The 26,888-nt window shown below is 53.5% G+C and overlaps 3 protein-coding genes across 10 annotated transcripts; 2 read left to right on the forward strand and 1 right to left on the reverse strand.

Moving 5' to 3' along the window:
* Positions 1-5,563: 5,563 nt before the first annotated feature.
* Positions 5,564-13,570, reverse strand: CALCOCO2 (calcium binding and coiled-coil domain 2). 7 transcript variants are annotated; one of them, XM_065650797.1, is made up of 12 exons: positions 11,659-11,774; positions 10,867-11,055; positions 10,367-10,481; positions 10,121-10,254; positions 9,679-9,804; positions 9,079-9,206; positions 8,877-8,967; positions 8,106-8,228; positions 7,496-7,631; positions 7,072-7,109; positions 6,369-6,555; positions 5,564-6,226 (listed from the first exon to the last, which is right to left on the reverse strand). In XM_065650797.1, the coding sequence occupies exons 1-11, from the start codon at positions 11,746-11,748 to the stop codon at positions 6,379-6,381; spliced, it is 1,347 nt and encodes a 448-aa protein (XP_065506869.1). In that variant the 5' UTR covers positions 11,749-11,774; the 3' UTR covers positions 5,564-6,226; positions 6,369-6,378. The 7 variants fall into 7 exon arrangements, with proteins under 7 accessions (XP_065506869.1, XP_065506870.1, XP_065506871.1 ...); XM_065650798.1 differs by adding an exon at positions 11,361-11,420 and having other exon boundaries at positions 5,564-6,555; positions 11,627-11,732; XM_065650799.1 differs by adding an exon at positions 11,361-11,420 and having other exon boundaries at positions 5,564-6,555; positions 11,659-11,675.
* A 357-nt stretch (positions 13,571-13,927) lies between these two features.
* ATP5MC1 (ATP synthase membrane subunit c locus 1) lies at positions 13,928-16,320 on the forward strand. Of its 2 annotated transcripts, none has more exons than XM_065650812.1 (5): positions 13,928-13,989; positions 14,417-14,465; positions 15,025-15,102; positions 15,375-15,550; positions 16,100-16,320. In XM_065650812.1, the coding sequence occupies exons 2-5, from the start codon at positions 14,427-14,429 to the stop codon at positions 16,212-16,214; spliced, it is 408 nt and encodes a 135-aa protein (XP_065506884.1). In that variant the 5' UTR covers positions 13,928-13,989; positions 14,417-14,426; the 3' UTR covers positions 16,215-16,320. The 2 variants fall into 2 exon arrangements, with proteins under 2 accessions (XP_065506884.1, XP_065506883.1); XM_065650811.1 differs by having other exon boundaries at positions 13,951-14,037.
* A 751-nt stretch (positions 16,321-17,071) lies between these two features.
* On the forward strand, positions 17,072-26,883 carry UBE2Z (ubiquitin conjugating enzyme E2 Z). The gene is made up of 7 exons (XM_065651283.1): positions 17,072-17,494; positions 19,105-19,177; positions 20,582-20,769; positions 22,100-22,211; positions 22,784-22,896; positions 23,389-23,479; positions 24,472-26,883. Exons 1-7 carry the CDS (start codon positions 17,157-17,159, stop codon positions 24,640-24,642), a joined length of 1,086 nt encoding a protein of 361 aa, XP_065507355.1. The 5' UTR covers positions 17,072-17,156; the 3' UTR covers positions 24,643-26,883.
* The last annotated feature ends 5 nt before the right edge of the window (positions 26,884-26,888 follow it).

A 26,888-nucleotide genomic window follows, 5' to 3' on the forward strand; every position in this document is an offset into this window, starting at 1 on the left:
CAGCGGGAGACTCCTGAGCGCCCTCCCCGGGGCCTCCATCCCCAGTCGTCGCCCTCCGCAGGCCCGGATCTCACCCCCGCGGGACCGGAGCGCGTTCCCCCGGCCTACACGGAGGCACCGGCAGGGCCGAACCGGGAGCCGCTGGGGTAAAACACCGGGACAACCGCGGAGAGCTGACACCCCACCCTTCCCCGCCTTCTGATTGGTCGAAACGACAGGCATAATCCTCCTCCCGCCCCGCCCCTTTATTAACATATTGCCTCTCCATTGGTCCGAGCGGACAGGGGGGTCTCTGATTGGATAAAAACGGCAAGGGAGAGGTGTTGCTACGGCAACCAGAGGACGCGCTGGCGTCACGCGCGTGCGCCAGATATGCGCATGCGCATTCCAGTGAACTAACGGCCCGCTAACGGCCCCGCCTCGTCACGGGAGGCGTGGCTTCATTTGAACGGCCACAGCCAATCACAGCTGCGGGGAGCGGGGTGATTTGCATATTGACGAGGGGAGCCGGGGCCGCGCGGGGGGTTGTGGGGGATGGCGGTGGCGGTGGCGGTGGCGCCTGGGGGGATTTTCCTGACAGGATCTGCTCCCTCTCCTCGCGGCTCGGCGGCTCCTGGGGCACCGGAGCGCTCCCCAGCTCGGGGCCCTGCTCCCGGCAGTCCGCAGCCTCCTGGGGGGCTGCCAGCGGAGGGCTCTGCCTTCGGGTCTGTGATCTTGGAGGTGGGCGTGTGTGAGGCCCACGGCAGCCTCAGGTACAACAGAGCAAGGGCCTTGACAGAGCGCAGTGTTGGTCCCTGGGCAGCAAAGGGCGTGCGGGATCTTCCCGTCCAGAGTTGTTGTAGGTCTTTAAGATGGCACAAAATAATCCTAAATAAGTAATAACAAACCAAAATAAGCAGCTTTAGGATGCTGAAATGAGACTCTGGAGCCTGGTGGTGCTGCTGACACAATGGGCAGCACCGTTTACATCCAGAACTTGCAACAGTTGCATGAATGCAGTTCCTGCTGCTGTGGAAACAGGCCGAGATGGCTCAAAATGGAGCAGGTTGTTCTAACGGTTGGACACACCGGAAAAGCTTGGATTCCCTTTATTTGTGTGAGACCGATTCCTTTAACCTGCTCCATTTCCATGGCAGCCAGCAAGAGATTTACTAGGATTCATTTTGAATTTTACGATTTTGATATGTGTCGTAAGGTTAAGAGTTTTCCAACATTCTCTATAGAATTAAAGATCCAGTGAGCTCCTTAGATTTATTTGAGCAATCTGTAGCATGCTCAGTAGGATGCATCCAAGTGATATATAGGTAGATATCGCTTCTGCATTAAAGCAGCGTGTTTTTCTCTTCTGCTGCCTGTAAACACAAGGACTGGAGCTTTTCTGGGACTAAAGAAATTCTCATTCAGGATCCTGCAGTGATGCCTCTGGTCTATTCTTCTGCTGGGCCACATGTTTTAGGATAGAGTGCAAGAAACTCGTGTTTGGGGGTTGTTTTGGAAAAGTTGACTGAGAAATATTATTTAATGTCTCTTTCCAAGCTAACGTTAAAAAATCCACCAGTGTAAAGCAACAATAATAGGTCAAGGCCCACTTCCTAGGTGTAGTTCTGAAAAGACAAAGTACAGTTCATTAAAATTATACTGACTGAGAAAGAACCTCCTAAAGGTGTAAAAACCACTAAGCTGCCTAAAAAAAATACTGGTGTTCTCTGCTATAATGAAGAGCCCCTCTTCCAAACCTTTCCTACATTGTGGATCAGCTCTGGTCTAACAATAGCCCTCTTTAAGGGAGGATTGTCAAGCCTAATGAGTCCATTAAGGCAGGCGTGGGTTCATATATATGGCTATAACCAAGTAATAACTCTTAGGAATTAAAAATCCATATGGCTCTCTCAGCTGTACTACAGAACATGTGCAGCAGCTGCTCTCACAACCACTCTAACTGTTATTAAAAAAGGAATTAACTACACTATATGGCTTATGAAACTGCAACTTATTATTAAATAGAAACAAATTTAGTGTAAAAAACGTTCAGAGTCTTCAGGCTGAGTGTGTTTTTTTGTCCTTTTCATTGTCAGTGTTTGTTTCTGGTTGCATTTAGATGCTGTAATCATGACCAAGGCCCCAGAGGAATACGCGTTCTGAAAGCGCACGCAATATTCCAGCCTCCTCCTGTTACGGGGGAAGAGAAGCCGGCGGGGGCCGAGCCGTACAGATGTAAGTGCCTCAGGGCTCCAGTTATCAACTCGTTCTCGCAGCAGCTGCTCCTACTGGCAAATCTCTCCTGGCTCAGCAGAGGAGAAGCGCAGCCTGATGAACCCCACCAGGTTTTTTGGGCTGGGAAAACCATTGGGAAGGGTTAAAAACTCCCCAGGGTCTGAAGGGCATCAATCCCTTTTGGCAGGCGTCCATTTTTTCTCCATCCTGGCTCACTTCTTGTGCTGTGCAGCCTTTCTCAAAATGAGTGTTAAATCTGGCGAGGGAAAGGGGGATTATGCCACAAATTTTCTGAGTGACTTGGGCCAAATTCCTTCATGTCTGCATTACTGTTTTCCTGTCTGTAACACAGGATCAATATTTAATTATGGGAGTAATATTTAATTATGTAGAGCATAAGTCTCGTAAGGCCTGCTTCTTCAGTGCTTGTCATGTGAGGTTGTAACGTGAAAGGAGCTATTTTAAAATTAATTAATTTGAGATCTGCGTTGCTGATGGCTTTGCTGTGTTTTAGACTCTCAATAATCACATAAGTCTATAAACCCTGGGCACTCTGAAGCTCGTAGAAGCTTTGTCACCAACGTAATTTTTTATTTATATTACATGGTAAGCCAGGGTGCAAGCTTACACTGAAGCCTAAACTGACCTTGCATACAAATCTTACTGAGCTCTGATGCCTCAGAGGGCAGAGAGTCTACACGATCTCTTAACCAGGGCCCCGTGCGGTCCCACCTGCTTTCTGAGTGGGGTGGGCATGAGCAGGGCTGTGCCAATCGTAATATATTCCATAATATCATGTTGCCAGCGGAGAACGGACGAGTGAGCTCAGGTTCCTTCCTAGAAGGGTTCAGTGGTGTATGCAGCGGGTGCTGCGAGCTGAGCAGGCGGCCGAGCTACAGGTATTTGGGGGATGATTGAGGTCAAGGGCAATCCTTTGTAGTAACCTGGTTTCTGGCCACATCCAGTGAACTGCAGAACAGTTGCTGTTTGCATCAGGATGTGGTGTTACATTTTCCCTGAGGTTTGGACTGGCTGGGAAGGTAAAAAAAAATCACCTGGAAAGGGAAAGTCCTCTTTGCCTGACAGCAAGAGCCAGTGTATGCAGCACCACTGCACCAGCTCTACCACTTAAATTGTGATCAAAACCCAACAAAACCCTCTCCTTGCCGAGATTTACTGCTTCACAGACCAACGGAGTGAAACATAAACTGTGATACATCCCTCTATTCCATGAGCATCCCTGCTCCTGTTCTTCCCCTCTCCGCTCCCCCCGAGAACAGCCCTGGCCCCTGTCGCCATGTGGGCCAAGTGACTCCAAAACTGCCACCCAGCAGATGCTTCCGCAGTACCAACTGTTCTGAATCCCCCACCCCATCTCCAGCTTTTTTTTTTAATTTTTATTTTTTCTCCTCCTTCCCCTGTGTCCCACCAATCTGGGCTGCCTGGCACATGCTGCAAGCTGCAGTCCCGCCGGAGCGATATTATGATGGAAATGAGGGAGGGGATGTGGGCAGAACTGCACAGATTTACAGCACTCTAAGGGTTTCCATTAAAATCCTTGACAACTTGTTATTTATGAGGAGACCAACAGCTCTTCTAATATCCAGGGCCTGGACCCCATTCACTTCAATAATGCTGGTTTGGAATAAATGAGCCAGAGGATGGAAACCAGTTCCGTTGGTATAATGGAGGAGGCTAATAGCTGTTTAGAGAAAACACTGATGTAATTCTGGGACCCAATCCTTTCACCAACAAAACAATAAAGGTTCCATTCTTCAGTGCGTTTCACGTTAGTGATTGAATTCAGTACAAAGAGGTCGATAAATGTCAGCGTTTGGATTTCGTGCCGTTATATACCCACGTCGCACTCTCGATTTGTACAAGTGCACTAGAGATAAAGGGGCTGGTTGACTCCTGCGTGAGCAGGAATAGGTCAGTCTGGATCTGCACAGCAGAACAAAGGTGAACGCTGGGTCCTTACCAAATAACGTAAGTGACAAAACCGCCTCCGTGTCAGGGTCATATCTTCATTTCTCAGTGTCACAGGGGCCTGCGAGCATTTCCTCCCCCAGGTTATCCTGAGCTGCCCAACTAACCCAGCGTGGCAGTCTGTCTGAGGCTGAGTTTAGAACATCTTTTCCACCATTCCGACTCTGCTCTCTCACCCCTCCCATGCCAAATACAAAAGCCGCTCCACTTACGAGCACAGGACTGATCTCTGAAATGAGGCTTTCAATTATCAAAATACCTTAAACCCTGGATGTGCATTATGCTGCTGTAAAGAATTATCGATCTCTTCTGCTGCGTCTTAAAATCAAACTGACAAGTTGATTACTGAGTATAACCACTCAATTGCTGGCTTGCCCACAGATTTCCTTTTCCTCCTTTGTTCACCTGCATCTTTTCTATTCCTTTTGTTGGGAATCTTTTTATTTCCTTTCTGCTTCCTCCGCTCTCCACAGGAGCCTCATTAAGGTGAAGTGAAGCAGCAGCAGCAGCAGCACTGCCAGATGGACCCTGCTCCACACCCTGTAAAGGTTTTAAAAGATAGAGATTCACAGAGGCTGGGCCCACAGAGTAGAACTTCTGCCTTTTAGACACATTTCTAATGAACATCCATTCAGATGTGACATGAGTTTGGGCATAAATTGTGCCAACCCCCTACTGTCCCTTTAGAAAATGTATGTCAGGGTCCTTGTCCAACACACATCAAAGTGATATTGGATCTCACCCAAAGTGTAACTGTATGTAATTATCAGCCATTTGAGCTACTTCTGTATTAAACCATAAAACTGAGATAGGATTGAAACCTCTTATGATTCCAAAGGCTAAATGCAGCAGTAACATAAATAATGCTGTAAATTACAAGCAAAATGTAAACTTGGTCAGAAAACATATGATGTAGTTTGTGCTTAGGGGTAAATTGGCGCCTGGCTGCCCCGGCCGGGGAAGGTGTGACCTGTGTCAGGCCGAAGGAGATGGCTGCGACTCAGAATCTGGGTCATTAGTACAGAGAACAAATGACATACCCTAAAATCCTTCCAAAAGGCAGCATCCTCGCGAGATTGATTGCAGTCTGACCCCCTCTGCCGGTCACCCGCTTGCTGCCTGTGTGCCAGGGCCGGCACCTCAACCAGGCTCCAACACTGGCAGAGATGACGGGAGCGGGCAAGCGGGAGGTGATCCGGGGTTACCCAGAGATGTGCTGAAGGACTCGGTTAAGACAGAAGCTTCAGAAAGTACCTGAAAGGCTGCAAAGAGCAAATAGCTCCCTTAAGGCCCCATCAACTCCTCCAATTTATTTCTTTAAGAATGAACATAGACATCTTTTTCAAAGATTTTCTTCATATAGCTTTTATTTTTGTTTGCTGTTATTTTCTTTTACATTTTTTAAAAATAATGCTTACCAGCATAGCACATCTCAAAATAGCTACTCTAAACCTAAACTGATAAAAACTTTATGTTGAATCAAAACAGTAATCCATTTTGAAGCCTTTGTTACTCTAAGTATTCTTAAAACTCTATATAAACTTCTTAGGGTTTTCTATTGCTTCAGATATTCAGCAGGAAACACAGTCTAATACAGCTGGATAATAAACATTTACCCATTTGTGTCTGCACAGAAAAAAAAGAGCTGCTGATTATAAATTGAAAATCCAGAAGCAGAAATAAAGATAGTAGCTGGATAATCTGTGCACAAAGCATTGTAATATCCCAAGGCACTTAGTTTCGAATTACAATGTTTTGGTTTGAGAACACGCTCTTCTTGTCAAATAAAGAAGGTTTAGAAACAAAAAATAATCCAAATTGATAATTTCCTTTAAATGATGGTGCCCGGTCTCTGACTGAGAGACCACTGATCCTCTGTGCTGCCCAGACAACTCAGCTCCTGCTTTTCTGCGGGCTCGTTTAACAAGCATACAGACTTGATCCAAGACAGAGGACTGAGGCTGGACACCAGTGATTCAGTTTTGGGATGTGACGTCTGACCCCATTATGTGTTGCTCATGTCCTGCATGGAACAGAAAGCTCAGAATTACCACACCGGTGGCACGGTCAGTCTGGTCTGCGTGATCTTAGCATCAACTAAGCCTATACAGTGATTTTGGTCTATTTATACTGCAGCCTCTGGACCTATTCTACAGTGCAGATACCAATTCAGTGTTATTCCAGGCCATGACAAAGCACGTGGTCATCAAACACCTGCTTGTTGGACTTGTCGAAGGTCTGGCTGCAGTGCGGGCACTGCAGGAGGTGGCTCTGCACGTGTGCCTCGTACTGACTTGTCTCCGTGTCTTCAGGAAATACTTCATTGCACATGGGGCATTGCCGTAGAGAAGCCTGAAGTACAAAGGAAATGCAAATAAAGTCAGTTTAAAAGTTATATTCAAAGAGAAGAAACAGACAAGTTTAGTAGCCAAATATTATCACTGTTAGACAAGTCTCTCAGACTTCTAACACACTCAAGTTTTCAAATGTCTCCAAGCTTCTCTAAATACCACTTAAAAGTGACGAGCTCCTGAGAGCCACTCTGACCTTCCATCCTACACAGCACGTGTGCACGTCTCCGGTATGAAACACGGTCGTTAGCAGCCGCATGCTGCTCGTTCTGACATGAGGTGCTGCCAAGAGCTGGTCCTTACAGAGTAAGGTCAACAGTTTCCTTTCTCTTCTTTGAGACACATAACTCTCATTAATTCTATGTGTTAAGCATCTCTGGCTCCATTTTGTTGTCCACTGTCTTACCGGGACTAAACCAGTATGTAGACAATCGGTTACAGAGCTGAACTTGCAGCTTTTTATTTCCAAGCACTAACTTGTGTCAGTAAACCACAAATTCATGTCCACTTTACTTACTACATCTGCAGCTCCTGCCCCCAGGTTTGCTCCTGCAGCTGTAAAAAGAAGTGGTCAATTTAGCCAGAGCAAAATGATTAACACCGTAATGTGCTGATAACGAGTCATTCCTGAAACTTGAGGATGGGGCTCTGGATTGAAACCTCTATATTTAGGAGTATGGAAACTGGACATAAGCCACAGAGCTGGCTGCCTCACAGCTGAACCAACTCGCTCATCACCGTCCCTCCTGGCGGAACAGCCCATCACTGATCAGCTGTCACACCTGGTGCGTTTTGCAGCTGCCAAGTCACCTGCGCACAGGCAAAGCTGCACGGAGGTGCTGCCAACAACAGCTTTTCTCCAGCACTCGGTTCTGGAGGGAGGGGAGTTTGCTGGGGCTCTCACTGCCACGTGTTTGCGGTTCTGGACAGAGTGATCTCACCACAGTATGGATTTCCAAACAGAAGGCCTCCTCCTTCCAGAGCTGGAACTGGAGCCTGAGGAACACCGGAGAAGGAGGAACCCTCTCCAGCCCATGGGAGACGCCTCAGGAGCGCGTCGTTCTCGTCCCTCGGCTTCTGCAAAGAACAGCAGATAAGATGATCGCAACGGAGTGGGTGTGTCGCTATGAAGGGTGTTATTTGGTAAATCATGGCAACCGGGCAAATAAACCAACTCGCAATCAGCCAAATATCAATCCTGAATTCCCACCGATTTACCTTATGCCTTGAGCTGACCCAAAAGAGATCAAGACAGAGGTTGACCTTCCTCCTACAGAGAATCCCAGTTACAGTGTCTTGTTATCCAGGTGTTTCTGCTAGAACTAAACCATCTGTGTACACTATAAGAATATCTGTGTACTATGAGAATCTGTCAGTGTGCTCACAGAGCCGCCTGTGTGGACGCCCATGGCCCATGAACATTTGTCTCTGTCACGGAATCCCCTGGATTCTCCCAGGATTGAGCACTATTTGTCCCTGCTCAGTGCCGAGGATGCCTCAGCCTCCCGCCCCGGCTCCCCCACGCACCGCGGTGCTCAGGGACGGCTCTACCTCTTGAGTTCTGGTCATGCGTAACCGGCGATTCTCCTCCTTTAGACTTTCCAGCTGCTCTGTCTTGTCATGGTTCATACGAGACAGGTTTTCCACTTCTTTCTCATAATTCAGCACTTGAGACTGGGGAGAAAGAAGGGTGGGCAGAAAGGGAAAATCAAATATCTCTGAGTGAGGAGCACAGGCACCTTCTGCTGCAGAAAGCAAAGCTCCACAACCCATGGCTGCTTAATTTTTTTTTTTTTCTGCAAATGTTTTTCCATTAAAACCTTTGTAGAAACTTAGTTCCATGGGGGTCTATTGGACTCTAGAGCCGATGCTCAGCCCATCGTTCCGGCTGTCCCAGGTCCCAGACCTAACACCAAGCTATTATCAGTCTCCCTTCTCCCTTCACACACCTCCCAGCTAGAAGTCTTGTTTTCACCCACGTATTGAATGTATTAGAATGTTTTTCCAAACAGAAATGTTTTCTGCCTGGATCCTTAGCTGGCAGGAGGTGAACAACAGTCTGGCTTGGGTCAACTTAATGAGCACACAAAGGGGAGCCTTGCAGGGAATAAACCCTCAGTTTCTCTTTGCACATCCCCCTCGGCCCTTCCACAAGACAGCTTGCTGAGGTTTCCTGGAGGTCAAATCACATCAAAGGTTGAGATAAAGAACCTACAGAACCTACGTAATCGAAAAAGAAACTCACACACCACATATTTGCTCAAGATTGCTCAGTTCTGTCGGAGGCAAAGCAAAGCGAGGGAGGGCAGCTCCGTTTGCTACCTGCAGCTGGTCCATGTGCTCCAGGGCTGCTCTCAGTCTGCTTGCCAGATGTTCCTTGTCAGAGCTCACATTCTGAATTTGCTCTTTGAGTCTACTCAGAACAAATCAAAACACACCGCACTGTCACGGATGGAAATTTAATCCATAAAGGCAAGGTGCTTACACGAAACCCTGTTTTGAGATATGCTGTAAATACACTTACTGGTGCAGTTCTGCCCCTCTGCAGTCATCCTGCTCCTTTAGATGTTTATTTTCCTTTTTCAGGGAATTCAGCTCCAGCTCCAGTTTCTCTGTGTTGCTCCTTAGAGACTCCACATTTTTCTGCAGCTCCTGAAAATCACAGTGAGGTTGACCGGAGGTAAACGGGACTGAAGCAATAGTCCTGCTCTGCACTGGAACTTCACAATCCCTCCACTGCAACACCTCCCGGCAGCCCGTCTGAAGGAGGAAAATCTCTCCTTTGCATTCTGACTCGTCTTTCAGATGCCGTTTAATTTATATTAAGCCCTGAGCAGAACTGAAGGAGCAAAATAATGCGATTTAGGGACAGCCAACAAAACATTTTTGAACACTCCCCTTCCCATATGTTCCTGACTTCTATGTCTGCTGCTGCCTCTTGTTCATCATGATTGTCCTCATCACAGTAGAGGTGGTGTACGATTTGGTAAAAGATTAAGCAGATAAGACGTGGAGAAACCTCTTTTGTTTTCTCCCAGAAGCGTACAGTGGAACAAGACCCAACTCAATCCCTCTTCAAGTTTCAGACTTAAAGCTGCTGACTTAGATTAACTTTTTTGTTTACCCGTGTCTTCTTGAGCTCTTCCTGCAGGTCGATGTTTTGTTGCTGGAGACTGGCGCGGCTCGCCTTCAGCCCCTCATTTTCTTCACGTAAATTTTTGTTTTGTAGTTCCAACTCTTCCACTTCTCCCTGGCAAGCAGCAAAGTTGTTCACTCACAACAGAAGCACCAAAAAGCCACATTCCAAACAGCGCAGTGTGAAGAGCAAAGGAAGATGAGCTCTGCAGAAGGGAACCCCATGCACCTCCCCACGCTTTCACTACCAGCGCAGACCAGGCTGCTGCTTCACTCTCCCCAGTCTGCCCGAACCTGTGCGACAGATTCGCAGCAAAGCCTGGAACAGAATCCAAGTCTTGGCATCCCATTTACTGAGTCGCTCCGTGTTGGCAGTGAGCACACGCCAGTAAAGCAGAGGCAGGAAAAAGCTGGGGATGGGGGACACACACCTGCGTGGTCACCACCAGGATGTCATCCTCGGTCTCTGCTCTGAACTGGAAGGGCACGCTGGCTCCCCGCACCACGCCGTCCTGGTCCACATAGCAGAACTGGTAGTACTCGTCGTCCTTGGGGAGGTAGTAAGCTTCAGACAAATACAACAGCCCCGTCACATGCAGCTTCTAATTATTCAAGTCTCTTAACTACATAGCACAGAAAATGTGTGCACTCCGGAGTGACACCAGCTCCCCACGCACCTTTGAACTGGATCTGGTGCTGCACAGTGGCGTCACTGCGGGTGTCGCTGTGGGTGTCGCTGGGCAGAGGAGCCCACATGAACGTGTAATATTCCCGGGTTGTTTTCCATCCCACCTGCAACAGTAAACTTGTTATACGGCGTCACACAGTTCATGTTTATCCTGTGGTAAAGGCACTGTATTTCCACACAGATCAGTTACTGGGAGGACTTTTGCATTGATATCCTGACTTATGACAGGTTATGATTATCCTATGACAGGATAATGAGTGTTTGAGTAGCACTGAAGCTGTTCAGGTCACAACAGACCTGGCACCTTGTCCCTAGGCACAACAAAGATGTCCTGTTACACAAGGTTACTACTGAAAACAATTCCCCGATGTTTTATCAAAGCCCTAAGTTCCGTCTTAGAATGAAGCATAAAGCAGATGCCGAGCCGTCCATCTCTCCCGCTGCTGCCTTCTCATGCCTGGCACATGGGGTCTCACGGGATTCACTCACCCGGAAGATGCCCACCCAGTCCTTCCCGCGAGGAACCATGTTCTGCGTGAGGGTGTACTGACAGGTGACATCTCCTCCGGGAACATAAAACTTCTCCACGTTGTTAAAGACCACCTGGGAGAAGTGGCAGTTGTCCAAGAGGACAGCGGACGTGGGTGGCTCATCTGAGGTCTTGTCCATCGTGGAGGTCTGCAAGAGGAAAGAAGAAGGGGATTATCTCATTTTCAGATGCTGCCAACACAGTTGTGTCCACGAAGGGTACGACAAGGTTTGGCTCGTGAGTCACGCAGCTGCGAGGTCCAGACCCGCTGCACACACCCCGAGGTGTCTCAGCAGCCACACGAGCTCCCTGGTGGCCCTGCTGCTGTGGCCAGGCTGCTCCCGACACCCACGGCAGCTGCAGGTCCTCCCCAGCAGCCATGGGTGAGACTGGCCCAGCACGCAGCCTCACAGCATGTTTTAAATGCGATTTGATGCTCCGGGCACATCCTCACCATGTGTAGTTAATGTGGGGCTGCATCAGCTCTTCTGAAACCTGCACACTAACACGTTGCCTGAGAAGAAAGAGGTTTCGCTGTGTCTGGAAATGCTCCAACAGTACAAACCAGCAGCTTGCAATCGCTCGTGCTCAGAGCTGCATGGCTCATGCAGTCCCAGCCCTCACACACGTGGTGGGACACACAACAAAACCCAACAGCCTCCCCGTCTGCTGCACTCAAATCCAATGCAACGACTTGTCCTCCAAACACAGATCTTTCACCTCCAGCTCCCCGGCTCCAAGGGCAGAGGTACCTCGCTGAGCTCCGCTCCCGTGGAACAGTGCAAACGGAGGAGTCCTGGCCGGGTAGGTCCTTGTGGTTCTGTCTCACCAGCCCATGTCATGAGGCTGTTATAGCCCTGTGACTCGTGACCGCTGCGCTGCGACTGCAAGATGATTCCCAGTATTGAAATGAATACGTTGGGTGACAGCAGGGTCAACAAATAGCACTAAAGCTTTCACACGAGTTCCCAGTACAGAAAACTTTGCAGCGTGTTGTGACACTAAACACCACACAACATAAATCTGCAGCGGGTGCATCGATCCAACCGGCACCCAAAGCGCCAAAGCCAGGGCAGGGCTGGACACAGGACACAAAATCCCTCTCTGTGCCACTCTGTCCCGCAGCGCAGGGCAAACCCTGCGCCAGCCCCAGGCAGTTCCAGGAATCCCCAGCAGAATCTTCTCAGCTGCTCTCAGTGACTGCAGCAGCAGCAAGGACAGAACTCAGAACCAGGGGAAGGTTCATCAGGAACAACCAGCCCACTGGAGCATTTCAGGTCATCTCCAATCCAGATGTTTCACAGGGAAATGAACTCCCTGGAACCCACTTTTTAAATTTTTTTGGCATCACCCAGAAGATCATCCATATTGTGTGCCAAAGAACAGCCTGGAAACCAGGCAGAAGTTGACATGGGGACTGCGGGGCTGTGCTGGGAAAGGAAAAGGCACCAGAGCTGGGAAGAGGAGTGAGAACTGCACTGACAGGCTGCCTTGGGATGAAAAAAACTTAAAAAGAAATTTAAGGACAGCACCTTAATCATGTTCCTGCATTGCTTCAGGACAGGACACAGCACTTGCTGCCACCAGGCTTAAAAGCAACTTGTAAAGAAAATGAAGAGTTGGTGCCTGCTGCAAAACCAACGTGTCCTGCTGCAAAAAGAGGTGCTGGTTTGGGTGGAATCCTCAAGATGCTGAGGGCAGAGGCAGCTGGGCCCGGGTGCCCAGGGCCGCGGTGGCTCCAGGAAGCGAGCAGGAGGACGTTTGATCACCGCTCCGTTTGTTTCGCAGACAGCTCGGAAGTCACCAGTGATGGCCCCTGAGGGGACCGGGACCGGGACAGCAGCACCTTCGGGGTACCGAGGTATCGCGACAGCTATCGCTTGGTTTGTTTTGTTTGTTTGGTTTTTTTAAAATTTTTTTTCGCTGTTTTCTGCTGCCACGAGCCCGCTGCGTCCCGCAGATACAGGACAACGCGGGGTGCCCCTTCTCCGGTGACGCCGACCCCCGGTACCGGGACCCCGGGCAGCCCCAGGGTCCCCGTTCGCAGCCCCGCGCGCGGGGCCCGGCCCGGGCTGTCGCGTGTCGTGTCCCCCCCCCCGGGCTCCGCCACCGGGAAACGAAAGTGAAAGTGTCGCCGCCGCTGGGCAGCGGGGCAGCCCCGCGCCCCCCGGCCCCGGGGGGTCGGACCCCGCGAGGGGCACAGGAGACCCCGTCACCTCCCCCGCACTCACCGGGAGGAACGGCTGGAACCGCCGGGGCTGCGAGCGAGCGGGAAAAGGCGGAGCCGCCGGTGCCGCCCGCCCGGGACACGGCACCGCCCCCGGCTGCCCCGCCCGCGCTGCCGGGACTTGTAGTTCGGTGCGGGCGGGCCCCGTGTCCCCCCCGGGGCCGGGGCCGGGGCCAGCGGTGCCGGCTGTCCTGGGCCGCCAGCCCGGGAGGGGTCGGAGCTCGGGGAGTTTCAGTCCCGGCACCGAGCCCTGGGGAGGCCCCTCCGGCCGCGCTCCTTCCCGGGGCACCCGGGGGCGGGCCCCAGCTCGGCCTCCGGCCCTGAGCTGCCGGTACCGGCGCACGGAGCCGCTTGTCCCCGCACCGCGGCCGGGGGCGGCGAGCCCTCCCGGGGCCCCGGCCCGCCCCGGGGCGGCGGCGCTAAGCCTCGGCCCTAGAGACGTTCGGCTGAATCGGGCACTTTAATAAACGACGGGAAAACGTTCAAAGGTTCAAAACGATCCTTTGGGAGAGACTCGGGGGCGGGCGAAGCCACCGCGCACCGGGAGGGCGGGGCCGCCGCCGTCGCCGCCCGCCTCCATGGTAACCTCTATGGTGCGAGGAGCGGCCCCGCGGCCTCATGGTCCTCTGGAAGACCTCCAGGTCGCCAGCCAATCAGCAAGCACGCAGAGAAAATAACCAACCAATGACGATCCGTGTGGAGGCACCGCCCTCCCGCCCCGTGAGCTGTCCCGGATGCTGGTGGGAGGTGCCGGCTGGGTCTCAGCCAATGGGGAGCGCGGATGTTGTCCCAGCGTGCCGCGCGCCGCGCACGGCGGCAACCAATGAGCGCGGAGGACGCGGGGGGACACGGCAAGGTGAGCGCTGCCCGCAGAGCCGCCGCAGCCCCGGGCGGACCCGCGCAGGTGGGCCCCGCACCGGCCCCGCGCCGGCCCCGCCGCCCCGCCCGCCCCGCCCCAGCGGGGAGCGGCTCCGCCGGCCGCGGGGCAGCGCTGGGCCAGGGCGGGAGGTGGGGCTGGGGCCCGGGCGGGCCGTGCCCTTCGGCGGGAGGCGGCGGGCGCGGGAAGCGGCGGCGCCTCCGCTGTCCCCACGTACCCCCTGGGGCTCGGGCGGGCTCAGCTGGGCCTTGGCGGGGGTCGGAGCGGGTCAGGGAAAGGGAGAAGGGCCCGGCCGAGGGTTGGCGGGGCGGCGGGAGCAGCCTCGGGGACGTGTCGTGTGCCGGCCCCGGGAGCCGCGCTGGCCGGTGGCGCGGGGATCCCAACCCGCGTCTCTGTTGTGTGGCAGGTGAAGCAGGATGCAGGCTCCTCTGGCGCTCCTCAGCTCCCCAGCCCTGGTGAGTGGCGTCTCCGCAGAGCGCTGCGGTGACACTCAGCGGGATGTGTCATTGATAACCGTTCTCTGTGCTGCTTGGTTCGAAACGCTGCCCCAGACGCCCTCAGCTGAGCTGGGATCGTGCGGGTTTGTTTTACGGTGGATTTGGCGAGGAGGGGAAACAAGGTGACCTCTGGTGCCCGGCGGGTGGGACCTGCCAGCTGAGCCGTGTGTGAACTGCAGCCCCGAGGCTGCTCCACAATCAACTGCTCGTCCCAGAGCTGCCGGTTCAGCCCCTTGTGTCAAGGTGTGAATTAGGAAGGAAATGTGGAGCTGCAGTGACGACTGAGCTGCTGTAGCAGCCGCGGCACGTGTGCTCTGGGGCAGCATTACTCGTGGTCTTAATCCAACTGGCTAAACTAGAAATGCTCTACATTTGCACAAGCCTTTGCTTTTTAGTCTTTTTTCATTCTTGAGATGTTTTAAAAAATTCTAAGACTGTTCTGCATAAAATAACTGCGCTTTTCTGCAGATTATTGTGGATGCGTCCAATTACAGGAGTTAATTGTGTTTTGTTTCAGTTCCGCTGCTGCTCCAGGGCGCTGGCCAGACCTGTGTCAGTGTCTGTTTTCAGCCGGCCTGAGGCTCAGACCGTACAGGTGAGACTTGTGGGGTGAACCGGGTCCCATATTTCCCTGCTCGCTGCCTATGAGACGTGACGGTTCCTCCTGAGGAGGAGGAATTCGTTTGTTTATCACGAGGGTAGCGCATATGGGGACATAAATTCCAGCCCAGAGCGGTGGTGGCTTAGCAAGCTCGGCTGGTCGTGCTCAGCCTTGAGTAGAGGATAAATGGAGATGATGTTTTATTGAATTCTTCTGTTTATAATTAAAAGTGTGTCATTAGGCTGTTTGTTCTCCTGTGCCCCCAGCCTGCCGGCGTGTCCCACCCACAGCTGTCCCGCCGCGGGTTCCAAACCAGCGCCGTCTCCCGGGACATCGACACAGCTGCCAAGTTCATTGGTGCCGGTGCAGCCACGGTGGGGGTGGCCGGTTCGGGAGCCGGTATCGGGACAGTGTTCGGCAGCTTGATCATTGGCTATGCCAGGTGAGCCAGGCGCTGGGCCCACTCCAGTTCATCCCCGTCTCCCAGCACTAAATTAAATAGATCAGTGGAGCGTTCTCAGGAATATGTCCAGCTCTACGTGAGCGGTGCATGTGAGCAGACGCTGTTTCACTGCAGTGGTACTCCTTGGAACAGAAAGTGGTGGTTATAATCGATTATTCTATTGAAATAAATTTAAAAATGCCTGCATTGTGCGAATCCACCCCATACCTTCCCTGAGCGATGCAGCCGCTCTGCTGAACTCTGCCCATCTCCAGGAGAAATGAAACTCTCTGGAACGGTTGCTCGGTGCCACCAGGGCAGGTGACAGCGGCCCACAGGGTTCACAGTGTCCCCATTTCTAAAACCAGAGGAAAATCTGGGTTTTCTCAGTCCCACCAGTGGCCGCCTGCCCTAAAACTGCTCCCAAATGTGCTGCCGGTGTGACATCCTCCTGGGTTTCTGTGATGGGATGATTTGGACTCTGGTTTGGGGTGTTAATTTCTCACTGTGGATCTTTTTCCCCCCTCTCTCTGGTGTGTCCCCGCTCAGGAATCCCTCTCTCAAGCAGCAGCTCTTCTCCTACGCCATTCTGGGCTTCGCGCTGTCCGAGGCCATGGGGCTGTTCTGTTTGATGGTGGCCTTCCTCATCCTCTTCGCCATGTGACAGCGCGGGGCCGGCTGCGGCGGCCATCCCCGTCCTCTGCGCCTGGAGTCTGCTTCCACCTGAGCGCCCCAGACTGACAATTAAAGAAAAGATTTCTCTAAATAAACTGGTGGCTTTATTTTTTTTTTTCTTTATTTTTTTTCCTTATGTTCTGGGCCGGTGGTGTGGAAGACTTTGTGTGACTTGATGGTTAAGAGGGTGAACATCCTGGTTACGATAAAGCAGAAGAGGAATGTGAAATGGTGGTGGGAGGAAAACTCATGTGAAGTCAGTCAGAAAAGTGAGAATGTCCTTGGACAGCTCAGATCTGTGCGAAAATCCCACCAAGCGCTGCACTGGTTAAGCAAATGCTTCCAGATGAGCTGACAGAATGGTGGGGTTTGTAACATAGTGTTGTTGAAAATGCTTTACATTCTTTTTTTTTCACTGAAATGAGGTGGCAGGTGCAGGTGCATGTGTGTAAAAGTGTATTGGTGTTTGCGTCGTTAAATCACCAGTCGGTGCACACGGGATGTGCTGTCACCTCCTCTGAGTTTTCTCATTTCGCCCAGAAGAACTGGTTTCAGACTCACACTGTTCATGTGCCTCCTCAGAGCATCTGTCTGCACAAAGCACCACAGCTCAGTTCTGTTTCCTTTTTCCCCGCAACGAGGCTTTTTCCCCGCAAAAAGCCCCAAACTCGCGGTTTCTGCTGCCTCCACCCCAGGAAACCCCCGCTGCAGCAGGGGGCGCGCTGCTCCGCAGTGGGACGCTCTAGCCTGCGACGAGGCTTTTCCGTGAGAAGACTCTATGGTGGCCGGGGGGAGTTTGCGCCGGCAGTGGGAGGGGGGGAAGCGGGGGAGGCGCCGCTCTGGCCGGCCATCGGTGGTGGAGGCGGGCGGCGGGGGCCGCTCTGGCCGACGGGCTCGCTGGTGCGGAGTCCCGGAAGCGGCGTTCCCCGGAATGGCGGAGAGTCCGGCGGCCGAGGAGGCCCCGGCGCCGGCCGCGGTGCTGGCGGCCACGGGCAGCGGCGGCTCGGCCAGCCCGCCCGCCGGCGGCACGGCCAGCCCCGGCGTCTTCATCCCGGCCGAGCTGTGGGCGGCGGCGGGTTTCGGCGCTGCGACACCGAGCGGCGGCGGCGGCGGCGGCGGCGGCCCGGGGAGCGGCGGGGCCCCCATCGCGGCGGCGGCGGCGGCCGCGGGGGCCGCGCTCCTCACGCATTCGGCCTTCTGGGACCCCACGGTCAGCGGCGACTGGGACAGCGAGCGGCCCAGCGCGGCCTGTCTGCTGCGGATCAAGCGGTGAGAGCGGCCGGGCCGGGCCCGCCGGGCCCCCGGGGCTGCCGGGCCGGGAGCGGCGCGGAGCCGGGGGCGGAACGCGGCGGGGACGGGACCCCCGCGCCCCTGGACCTCGCCTGCGGGCCTGGAGACCGGCTGGGGCCTGGGGACAGGCCCTGGGGGTCCCGGGGGTTCCTGGGGACAGGCCCTGGGGGTCCCGGGGGTTCCTGGGGACAGGCCCTGGGGGTTCCTGGGGACAGGCCCTGGGGGTCCTGGGGGTTCCTGGGGACAGAGCCCGGTCCCCATGGTGCCCCCAGCCTCCCCTTGCCCAGGTGTTTGGGGAGGACGGGGTCTCCCCTGCCCCGCGGCCATGGACGCCCGTCCCACCATCAGGTTGTCACTGGGGCCGTGTCCAGCCGAGCCCCTCAGCTCCAGTCCTGCCCGCGGGGTCGCTGGCGGCTCCTCGGAGACGCTGTCAAATGGGGAGGGGAGCAGGATTCTCAGTCCCCACCGACAGCCACATTCAGATCTTTGTCCTAAACCTGCCCATAGCGATGCTCCTCCCAACCGCTGCCGCTCCAGCTCCTTAAAGCATCATCTGGTGCACCCCGGTGTGGTGACGGCCTTTGCTATAACGAGCGATATGATCTGGTGTTGTTAGAAACGCTGGTGCTGCTCCAACAAGTCCTTCCTCTTCCTTCGGAGCAGGAATCGCTGCCTGCCAGGCTCTTGCTCATCCTTGCTTTGGAGCTTCTGGAATCTCTTTCCAAGATGGCACCAGATATTTGGGCGCTTTCCAGCCCAAACCACAAAGCTTGCGGTGGCGGCAAGGCTGTGCGCTCCTGTGCCCCTGTGCTCGTTCTTGCCCCAAAACCTCCCTGAGCTCTGGTTGCTTCCCAAGCGGGGAGGTCAAGGTGGAACTTGTCCTGGAGCTCAGCACAGCTCGGGTCACGGGAGGGGGCGTTTTGGGGATTCAAGGCAGTGGGTGGCATTTGGTTTATCTGTAAACTGCACGGAGTTGTAGGTGACTTGTTCCTGTTCAGTTCATCGAGGCCACATTCCTAAGGAAACATCGTGGTCTAGTCGTGTGTGTGTATGTGCATCCCAACTACTTGTGAACCCTCATTCAGCACAAGACCAAACCTATCAGAGCAGTAACGTTCTCAGAGACAGCTGAGTCCCGCTATGTTTGGGGAAAACAAACGCCTGGGTGTACGAAAGGGGTCCTGTCAATAGCCTGAGCGTGAAGAGGGAAACCACGGGGTGGGAAAGTCATCCTTGAAACAGTGAACTTTGCCCACGAGGACTTTTAAATGCTGCCATAGGGAGAGTTTATAGCTAAAGCTTTATGTACCGCAGATGGTAAGAGACAAGGCGGCCAGTAGTCGTGGTGCGCTGGGACTGATGTCTCGAGCATTGATCCATTGAATGCCGCTTGTGCTCCTGGAACGCCTCATTTATTTTGGGGACAAGCTGTAAGAGCTCAGCCAGCAAACAGAGGCAAAAGAAAAATGTCCAGCTCTTCACGAGTTGCAAATTTCTGTGTTAAAAGTCTGTCTCTTTGCATCTAGAACATTCTGTGCCTCGAGGGCTGAGGAGGGAGATCTTGACTAATTCCTGTTTTCTTTGTTCAGGGATATCATGTCCATTTACAAGGAACCGCCCCCAGGAATGTTCGTTGTGCCTGATCCCCACGACATGACCAAGGTAAGAGGTTTGGACCTGGTTCAACTTTCTGCATCTCCGTGTGTTGCTGGTGATGGCTGCCGGGAGTGTTTGCCCAAACGGAGTGTTTATTCCTGTAGTGGTTTGAGAGAAGTCAGGGTGAGCCTTGCAAGAGCATACCGAGGCTCCTGTTTTGTCTGTGCCGTTGAGCTGGGCTGCGTTTAACACGGGAGGAGGCTCTCGGGGAAAGCGAGATGCCGTCACAGGGCTCTGAGCAGCTTCCCCAGACAAAGGCAGCTCCACTTTAGCATCCCCGTGACCCAGTGGGGGCTGCTCCAGCTCCTTTCGCCCTATGGATGTTTGAAAACCATCAACAGAGCAGCTCAGAGAAGAAGGAGCTCCTGGGAAAGCTGTTGGCCATGGGGGCTTCTCAGGGAAGCTGGAAAGGAGAAGCATCCGTTAGCGACAAGCAGTGCTGGGGTGTCCGTAATCCTCCTGTGGCACCCGGAGCTCTGGAATCGTGGGCTGGCAGCAGCGGGACGTGTCCCTGTCCCCGCACCTGCTCCCCGTCCTGCTGCGGAGCTGCCGCCGGGCTCTCCCACCCCCCTGACAACCGTGGCCCCCCCCGGATTCCCCCAGACACCCCCAGGGAAGCCCCTGCCTGACGTGTGGCCGCGGGGTTTGGAGGGAGCACAACGCGGGGTCTTGGCCACCTCCTGCCTGGGTGTGCGCTGCAGCGCGGGCTCCTGGAAATGTCCAAACGCCCTTTGGTGGAAGTGGGGGTTTGGAGCGCCAACCTGGGGGCTTTGATCTGAAATCCCAGGGAATGGTTAAAGGAGGCTGCCTGGATCACCTGGGCGTACAAGCTTCCTTAGTAGCCCAAGGGAGCAGATTTCCTCCTGTACAATTGGGATCTTTGAGGGCAATTATCATGGAGAGAATAGGGTCTTAATTTTGGATCCTGGCAGAGGAAACGGAACGATTGATTTTAATAAGACCAGATCAGCACAAGACCACAACATTGAGGAATGCTCTGGTTTTGGCAGAAATTGTGGATTTTTTCCTTCTAAAATTAGATTTTTTTCATATTAGATTTCTTTTTTTTTTTTTTTTTTTTTTTTAAAGCAGAGCTTACCAGCTGAGCTGCGATTCAGTCTGGTTGGGGCTGTGCAGAGCTGGATGGGAGGCAGCTGCTGCGGCCTCGATCCAAACCCCGTGCTGGGAACCCCCTCCGCACATCGGGGGGCGCAGAGGGGACTGAAGGGGCGCAGAGGGGACCGAGGGGCGCAGCGGGGGCATGGGGGGGTCAGCGTGGGTCGCACACGGCAGGTGCTGGTGGAAGATGCTGCTGCGGGTGGAGGTTTCTCACGTCGGAGGGTTTGTGGAGGTTTGGAGGGCGCTGCACAGCCTGGCAGCGGGTGCGCAAGACGGGCTTTTGTTTTGCAGATTCATGCATTGATCACAGGCCCATTTGACACGCCTTATGAAGGGGGTTTCTTCTTGTTCCTGTTTCGCTGTCCTCCAGATTATCCCATCCACCCTCCGCGGGTCAAACTGATGACAACAGGAAATAACACAGTGAGGTTTAACCCCAACTTCTACCGCAATGGGAAAGTCTGCCTGAGTATTCTGGGGTAAGAGGAGACTTTGGCTGTTCTGTTGGGGAGTCAGGAGGCGGCTGCAGGCTGGGTTGTGCCTTGTGCCCCGATCCTGCCCCACACACGTGCTTGGATGCGCCTTTATGCTGCTGCAAAGTCGTGTACAGTATCAGGGTCATAAAGCGGCAAGAATGAGAGTCAAACTTATCTTTAAAAGCACCCGAGGATGGAGCAGGGGCCATTGCCGCTCGTCTCCCGCCTCCCGTCGCAAAGCCCGAGCGCTGCGTTTCTTCTGCTTTTGCACTTTGCAGCCTGATCCTCAATATTGTTTGAATGTAGGTTTTCGTGGTTTTAATTTCCTCTCTCCGTGTGGGTTTAAAAATAAATTAAAAAAATTAAAAGCCGCTAAAAACTTCCTTGAGAGCCATTTGACTGCTCTGGGCTTCCACCTACACGTCAGACGTGGGGCCGAGCGGTGGGTGTAACGATTCACAAGTGCTGCTCCCTCGCTGCCTGCTCAGACAGGCTCCGCTGCTGCAAACCCTCCTTATTTACCTGCTGGATTTTTAACCGTGTGAAGCAGTGTCGCTCTGGCAATTGTAGCCCTGGAGCTGAATTATTGAAGAGTGAACAAAGAGCCTCAGCTGCAGCAGAACCGAGAAGCGCAGGGGGAGCGTGAGCAGCAGGATTTAGGGAGAGCGTATGTGGGTCAGCGCAGCCGCGTTCAGCTCGCAGGGGACAGGCCTGTGTCTGAGCTGGGATGTGAAGGGCAAGTGGCAGAACAGCGTTTTCTGCGTCTGCTGTTGCATGGAAAGGTTTTTGCTACCCCATGTGTGTGGAACGGGCACCTCATCCCTACAGCAGAGCTCCCGTCGGTGCTTTTGAGGGCAGTCCCGGTGCGGAGCGTTGGCATCGCCGGCTGCGCAAGTGATGGGCTCGTCTGAGGCTTGAAAATCAGATTTCAGTTCCTAAGGAGCTGTTGGTTTTGACCTGCTGCAGGTCGTGCCGGTGGCTTGTGTTGCCCTGGGCTGCTGTGCGAGATGACAGCCCAGAGCTTAAAGTGCCCATAAAATGCTCAGAAATGTCGCTTTTCCTCAGCTCTGTGTGATGCCCTGTGTGTCGTAGCAGTGACGTTCACCAGCCTCTCGTCTTGCTCAAGAGTTGAGAGAATAAACTGCTTTCACCCTGAAAACTCTCTCGGTGCCCGGTGCTTTCTGTGTCTGTAGCAGCGGTTTCTGTTCTGTCGCGTTTCTGTAGGGCAGAGATGCGGTTTCCCGAGCGTTCCGATCTTTGGTGGCTGGAGGGATGGTGCTCACCGGGCCAGTCCTGCGCTGTTAACCAATGCTTCTCTGTTTTAATGCCTCAGCACCTGGACCGGACCTGCCTGGAGCCCAGCACAGAGCATCTCCTCAGTCCTCATCTCCATCCAGTCTCTGATGACCGAGAACCCGTATCACAACGAGCCAGGCTTTGAGCAGGTGAGAGCCTGAGGTTCTGCAGCTCCTTCTCTCTTCCCTCCACACCTCGCTGCTGGTGGCAGATCCCATTCTGGAGACGGGGACAAAAGCAGGTTGTGGCGCTTGGCTCCTCTCCGCTTGCTGTGCCCCTCGGCAGAGCGCGGGGGGATTTACGGGCAGCTCTGCCCCCGGGGCTGCCGGGCTCCCAGTGCGCGAGCTAATGGAACAAGTGGCGTTTGAGAAGGTGCTGGGGAGGGGTTGGCTCTTCACTGCTCTGCTACACGACTCCTGACGTGGCCTTTCTAGAGACATGTTGTCACGCAGGGAGCAAACTGCTCGGGTTTTCGTGGTCTCCAGCATCTCGAAGCGAGGCGCGTTTCTGTGCTGGCTTACCAGTTGACCCGTCTCCACAGCTGTGCAGTCTGAGGCTCTGGAGACATGTAACATCTTGCCAGCTTTGCTTTGGCAGCAGCAATTAGCTCAGTACACACTGAACAGACGAAGCCGCGGTGGGTTCAGTGCAATCCACCGGGCCCAGGAGACAAAGAGCCATTCCCACCGCACGGACTCACTGCCCCAAATTCTGTTTCCAGGAGAGGCACCCCGGGGACAGCAAGAACTACAACGAGTGCATTCGGCACGAGACCATCCGTGTAGCGGTGTGTGACATGTTGGAAGGGAAGTGTCCCTGTCCTGAGCCATTACGGTACGGAAAGGAGGCGTGGAGAGAGCATACGTGGGCATAGGAGGCAGAATAAACTCTAGCTGCCCTTCCTGAAGTCCTGAGAGCTGCTCCAGGGACGAGTGGGTCTTTAACTCTCCCTGGTCCAGCCAAGAGTTGTTTTGTTTCCCTGAAGCGGCCGGCGGCATCCGTGCACTGACAAGGGCTGAGTTAATGTGCGCGATGGCCACAGCCTCCAACTGCTGCGGGAGAATAAATGTGCCTTTTCTTACGGGGAAAACCATCTCACAGGAGGGGAGCAGAGCTCTCGTGGAAACACGTGCAGAAGCTCTGCAGCCGCGGTGACGCTGCAGTCGGTTTTGCTGTGTCCTGCCCCGCTGCCCCCTGTTACTGGCTGGGGACACGCGGTGCAGGTGTCCACACTGGTCACACGAACTGGAGCTCAGTGGGAGGAGGCGACCCTGGGCGATGTCGCTGTTGTTTTGTGGTGACTGTTTGCTCTCTCATTGCGTTCAGGGGCGTCATGGAAAAATCCTTCATGGAATACTACGACTTCTATGAAGGGGTGTGTAAAGAGAGACTTTATCTCCAAGGCCAGACAATGCAGGTGGGTGGCAGACAATTTTCTTGTTGATAACACACTGCTTTAGGTACAGGTGTGTGGTTAGTGACAAACAACAACGTGCAGCACCTAGAGGTACGTGGGGGTGGATCTGGATCTTTCTGTGAACTGTACATTCCAACTTTGAATCGTGAAATGGAGACATTCCTGTGGATAAAACCCGACCTGCCCCAAGTTTGGAGGCTGCACGTGGTGTTTTCAAGGCTGTGGGACTCCCCCGAGCGCGGGGCCGGTGCCACTCCAGGCAGGCAGGTGCTTCTCCCAGCAGCGCAGCCGGGGCCATTTGCTCTCCCGTGGATCCGGGTCAGCAGGGAGGGCACAGGCAGGTTATGTGGTGCTGGTGGCAGCTGAGCTCCGCAGCAGTGTTTCCTGCTGCCACACGGGTAGAGTTTCTTGTTTTCTGAGGTTCCAGGTGGGAACTTTGCCCTGACGCTCCTTGTTCTGGCAGATGAGATCAAAAGCGGCCGAGTCAGAAGTTGCTGGAGGGGCAGGGCTGGAGGAGCAGTGGCAACAGGGCAGATGCTTCAGACAGGCTGAACACAGGAGCTTGTTTCTGCAGGCTGTACAGAATAGATTGCCGAGCTGTTTGCGTCTGAACAGACGTGTCTTCCTCCCTCATCAGCCACCTCTTGTCTGACTCATTGAGAAATTCCGCTGCTGAGAAAAGATGGAGGTGGTTGATTTAATGATCTTGTGTCTCCGAGCCCTTTTTTCCTGTCAGTGCCATCACTAGCTGTGTAATCCAGAAATGCAAAGCACTCCCAAAGCAGGAGGGCTGATGTGTGGAGTGAGAAATTCCCACAGGGGAGGTCTGCCATGACAGTAGAAAGTTTAGGGGCCTCTCCATCGTAAGATGGGATTTAACCCTTAAGGCTTTGACCATTTGTTGCCCAATTACTACGCAGCTTTCTTTGTTCTGCCTCTTGCCAGGTGGATAATGGTCTATATTAATGGGCTTATCTCTGGTTTTCTTGCAGGATCCCTTTGGTGAAAAACGAGGCCACTTTGACTATCTGTCCCTACTAGTGCGTTTGCAAGGAATCCGGCAGAAGGTGCAAGAGAAACACCAGCAGGAGACGACAGAAATAGACTCTGAGAGCAGCTCCTCCGAGACAGAGACGGACACGCAAGGTTGCTCGAAAGCCTAGAGCTGTGCTGCCCACGGGATGTTCTGTCTTCACCCTCTCACGTACCCCGGACAGACTCAACCCAACCAAGGCCAGAGCGGAGAGAACTGTGGGATGTTCTGTCTCCTCGTGCTGGTCTGGTGGATAACGCTGAGCGAGACTTCACGCTAGACAAAGCCGAGCTTGTGGCAGGCTACTCTTCAAAGGTACTGACTACCCTAGAAAGCCGGAGCATGTGGCATCAGGTTATTTTTTTGGAAACGCCTACACTGGTTGGTTTTTTTTCTTCCTTTTTTTTTTCCCCTCCATTTGATTAAAGAATGAGATCTCGACTGCAAATCCTCGTGACAGCTTTTCTGTTCCTAGACAGCGAGCCCTTCCCTGGGGCTGCATGAGGAGCTGCGGGAGCCCGCGATGAGCCCAGGGTCTGACGGGCCCACGCGGAACCTTTTTTTGTGCGGGTTGTGAGAGCCGGAGCCTCGCTGCTCCGGGGAGCCCACCCGGCCCATGGCGTTCTTCTAGACGCTGTTGTAGACAGACCAAAGATCAGGAGCAGTGCTGGAGTCTGGGCTCCTCCCCGAAGGCTTTACTGGAGCCCTGCCTTTGGCCACTGAGACTCCAGGTGCAAAATGGTGGATGAAAAGTGGAAACTGCAAGAATCCCCGAATGCAGTGCAGGTGTGTTTGTCCTGGCGTTGTGGGGAAAGGAGGGCGAGCAAATCATTGGTCACAGATGGGGGAGCACTTAAAAATAAGTCTGGTTTATGTATTATTTTTTTAAGGTGTTGATTTGAATTTAGCATTCTGGAAAGATTTTGTTCTGGCTGCTCTGAACGGAGCTATTTAGTTTCCTTGACTGAAGCGCTCTTTGCTTGCCACCTGGGCAGTGGAATATTTGATGTTCGTCCCTCCTCCCTCCTGCTGCCCTGATCCACCAGACTGAACCGCTAGAAAAGGGGCGATTCTAGTGAAGGAAGCCACGGTTTGTGGGTGGAGTTCTGCAGAGGTGTGCGCCTTGGTACCCACAAATTCCTTTGCCAAGCTTGGCCGAGTGAAACGTTGAACGCTCGAGTGCTTTGACCGATTCATGCAGCAGCTTTTTGCTGGGAGCGAAGAGTCGGCTGCAGGTGCCGCTGCACCCAGGACGTGTTCGGTGTAACCCGGGTGGAGGTGAAACACCCGGTTTCCCCATGTAAAGGAGCCTGGTGATGAGTCAGTGGAGCAGCAGAATGTTTGTTGATAAAGAGCTTAATCTATTTTTTTTTTTTTTAGTGATTTTTATGGGAGCTTCAATAGAAAGCTAAGCACAGAGTTGCACATTGTCCTGGGCCCTCTCCCAGTTTCTGTGACACCTTCCCACCAGCTCGGCCCTGTTTCAGACTTTCGATGGTGGGAGAATTCCCAACGCAGTCACCTTGATTCTAAAAAAAGTGCAGGATGGAGGGGCCAAAAGCCCCCACCGTGCGCGGGGCAGGACAGCGATGCCCCCGCGTCACTGAAGGACCTTCAGTCTCTGGGATTTCCACCCGTCTCGCAGAACTGCGGAGCCTGCACTGCTGCTGCCGCGGCACTGAAACCTGCAAACGTTTCTGAATTGTGAAGGTGCCACTTAACGACTTGGGAACCTTTTTTCCCTTTAGCGAGCAAACGCCCCTGGGTCTGTCATTGGCTTTAGACTTAAACTCTGTCTCCCTCAAGGGAAAGCTGAACTTACGTAGGACTCACTCAACATATATACACCAGATGAGAGGGAACAAAGTGGGTTTCACCCTGATGCGAGGTCTGGGAGAGGCAGCGGGGTTTCCCGAGAAGCCATGAACTGTGTGCTACATCACCGCTTCTTTGATCCCATTGTAAATGTCACATTTGTCACCGTTCAGTAGCGTTGTGGGTGGAGCTGTGACTCTGCTGCCTTTCCGAGGCAGAGCTGGTTCTGAAATCTGTCTGTGATGCATGTGGCGTTACCATCCACCAACCCGACAGAACAAGAAAATGCCTTATTGTGGACACTATTCACATAACGCGCATGTGGCTGTAAAAGAGAAGTATTAGTTTTCTAGCTCTGGTGTCGTCTGTCCTGCCATTTCCAAATGTTTCCATTTCAAAGTGACAATCCTCCAATGACTGCTCTAGGCAGAGATGTTTTAGCAACAGATTTTTAGACCTAATTGAGTTGAAAATATATGCACAAGAGTCACTCTAAGATACCTTGTTTATATACTATTGTACATAAGATTTTTTTTTTTTTGTGCAATAAAGTTTGTTTTG

This window comes from Caloenas nicobarica, chromosome 24 (assembly GCF_036013445.1).
Source record: "Caloenas nicobarica isolate bCalNic1 chromosome 24, bCalNic1.hap1, whole genome shotgun sequence".
Classification (NCBI taxonomy): Eukaryota; Metazoa; Chordata; class Aves; order Columbiformes; family Columbidae; genus Caloenas; species Caloenas nicobarica.

Coding starts and splice junctions, on each gene's coding strand:
- UBE2Z (XM_065651283.1), top strand. CDS start 17,157: ATGGCGGAGAGTCCGGCGGCCGAGGAGGCCCCGGCGCCGGCCGCGGTG. Junction 17,495..19,104: donor TGTCTGCTGCGGATCAAGCG/GTGAGAGCGGCC, acceptor TTCTTTGTTCAG/GGATATCATGTCCATTTACA. Junction 22,897..23,388: donor CCCTGTCCTGAGCCATTACG/GTACGGAAAGGA, acceptor CATTGCGTTCAG/GGGCGTCATGGAAAAATCCT.
- CALCOCO2 (XM_065650797.1), bottom strand. CDS start 11,748: ATGACATGGGCTGGTGAGACAGAACCACAAGGACCTACCCGGCCAGGA. Junction 11,056..11,658: donor CGGGAGCGGAGCTCAGCGAG/GTACCTCTGCCC, acceptor TTCCTCTTGCAG/ACCTCCACGATGGACAAGAC. Junction 10,482..10,866: donor ACTGGGTGGGCATCTTCCGG/GTGAGTGAATCC, acceptor TTACTGTTGCAG/GTGGGATGGAAAACAACCCG.
- ATP5MC1 (XM_065650812.1), top strand. CDS start 14,427: ATGCAGGCTCCTCTGGCGCTCCTCAGCTCCCCAGCCCTG. Junction 14,466..15,024: donor TCCTCAGCTCCCCAGCCCTG/GTGAGTGGCGTC, acceptor GTTTTGTTTCAG/TTCCGCTGCTGCTCCAGGGC. Junction 15,103..15,374: donor CTGAGGCTCAGACCGTACAG/GTGAGACTTGTG, acceptor CTGTGCCCCCAG/CCTGCCGGCGTGTCCCACCC.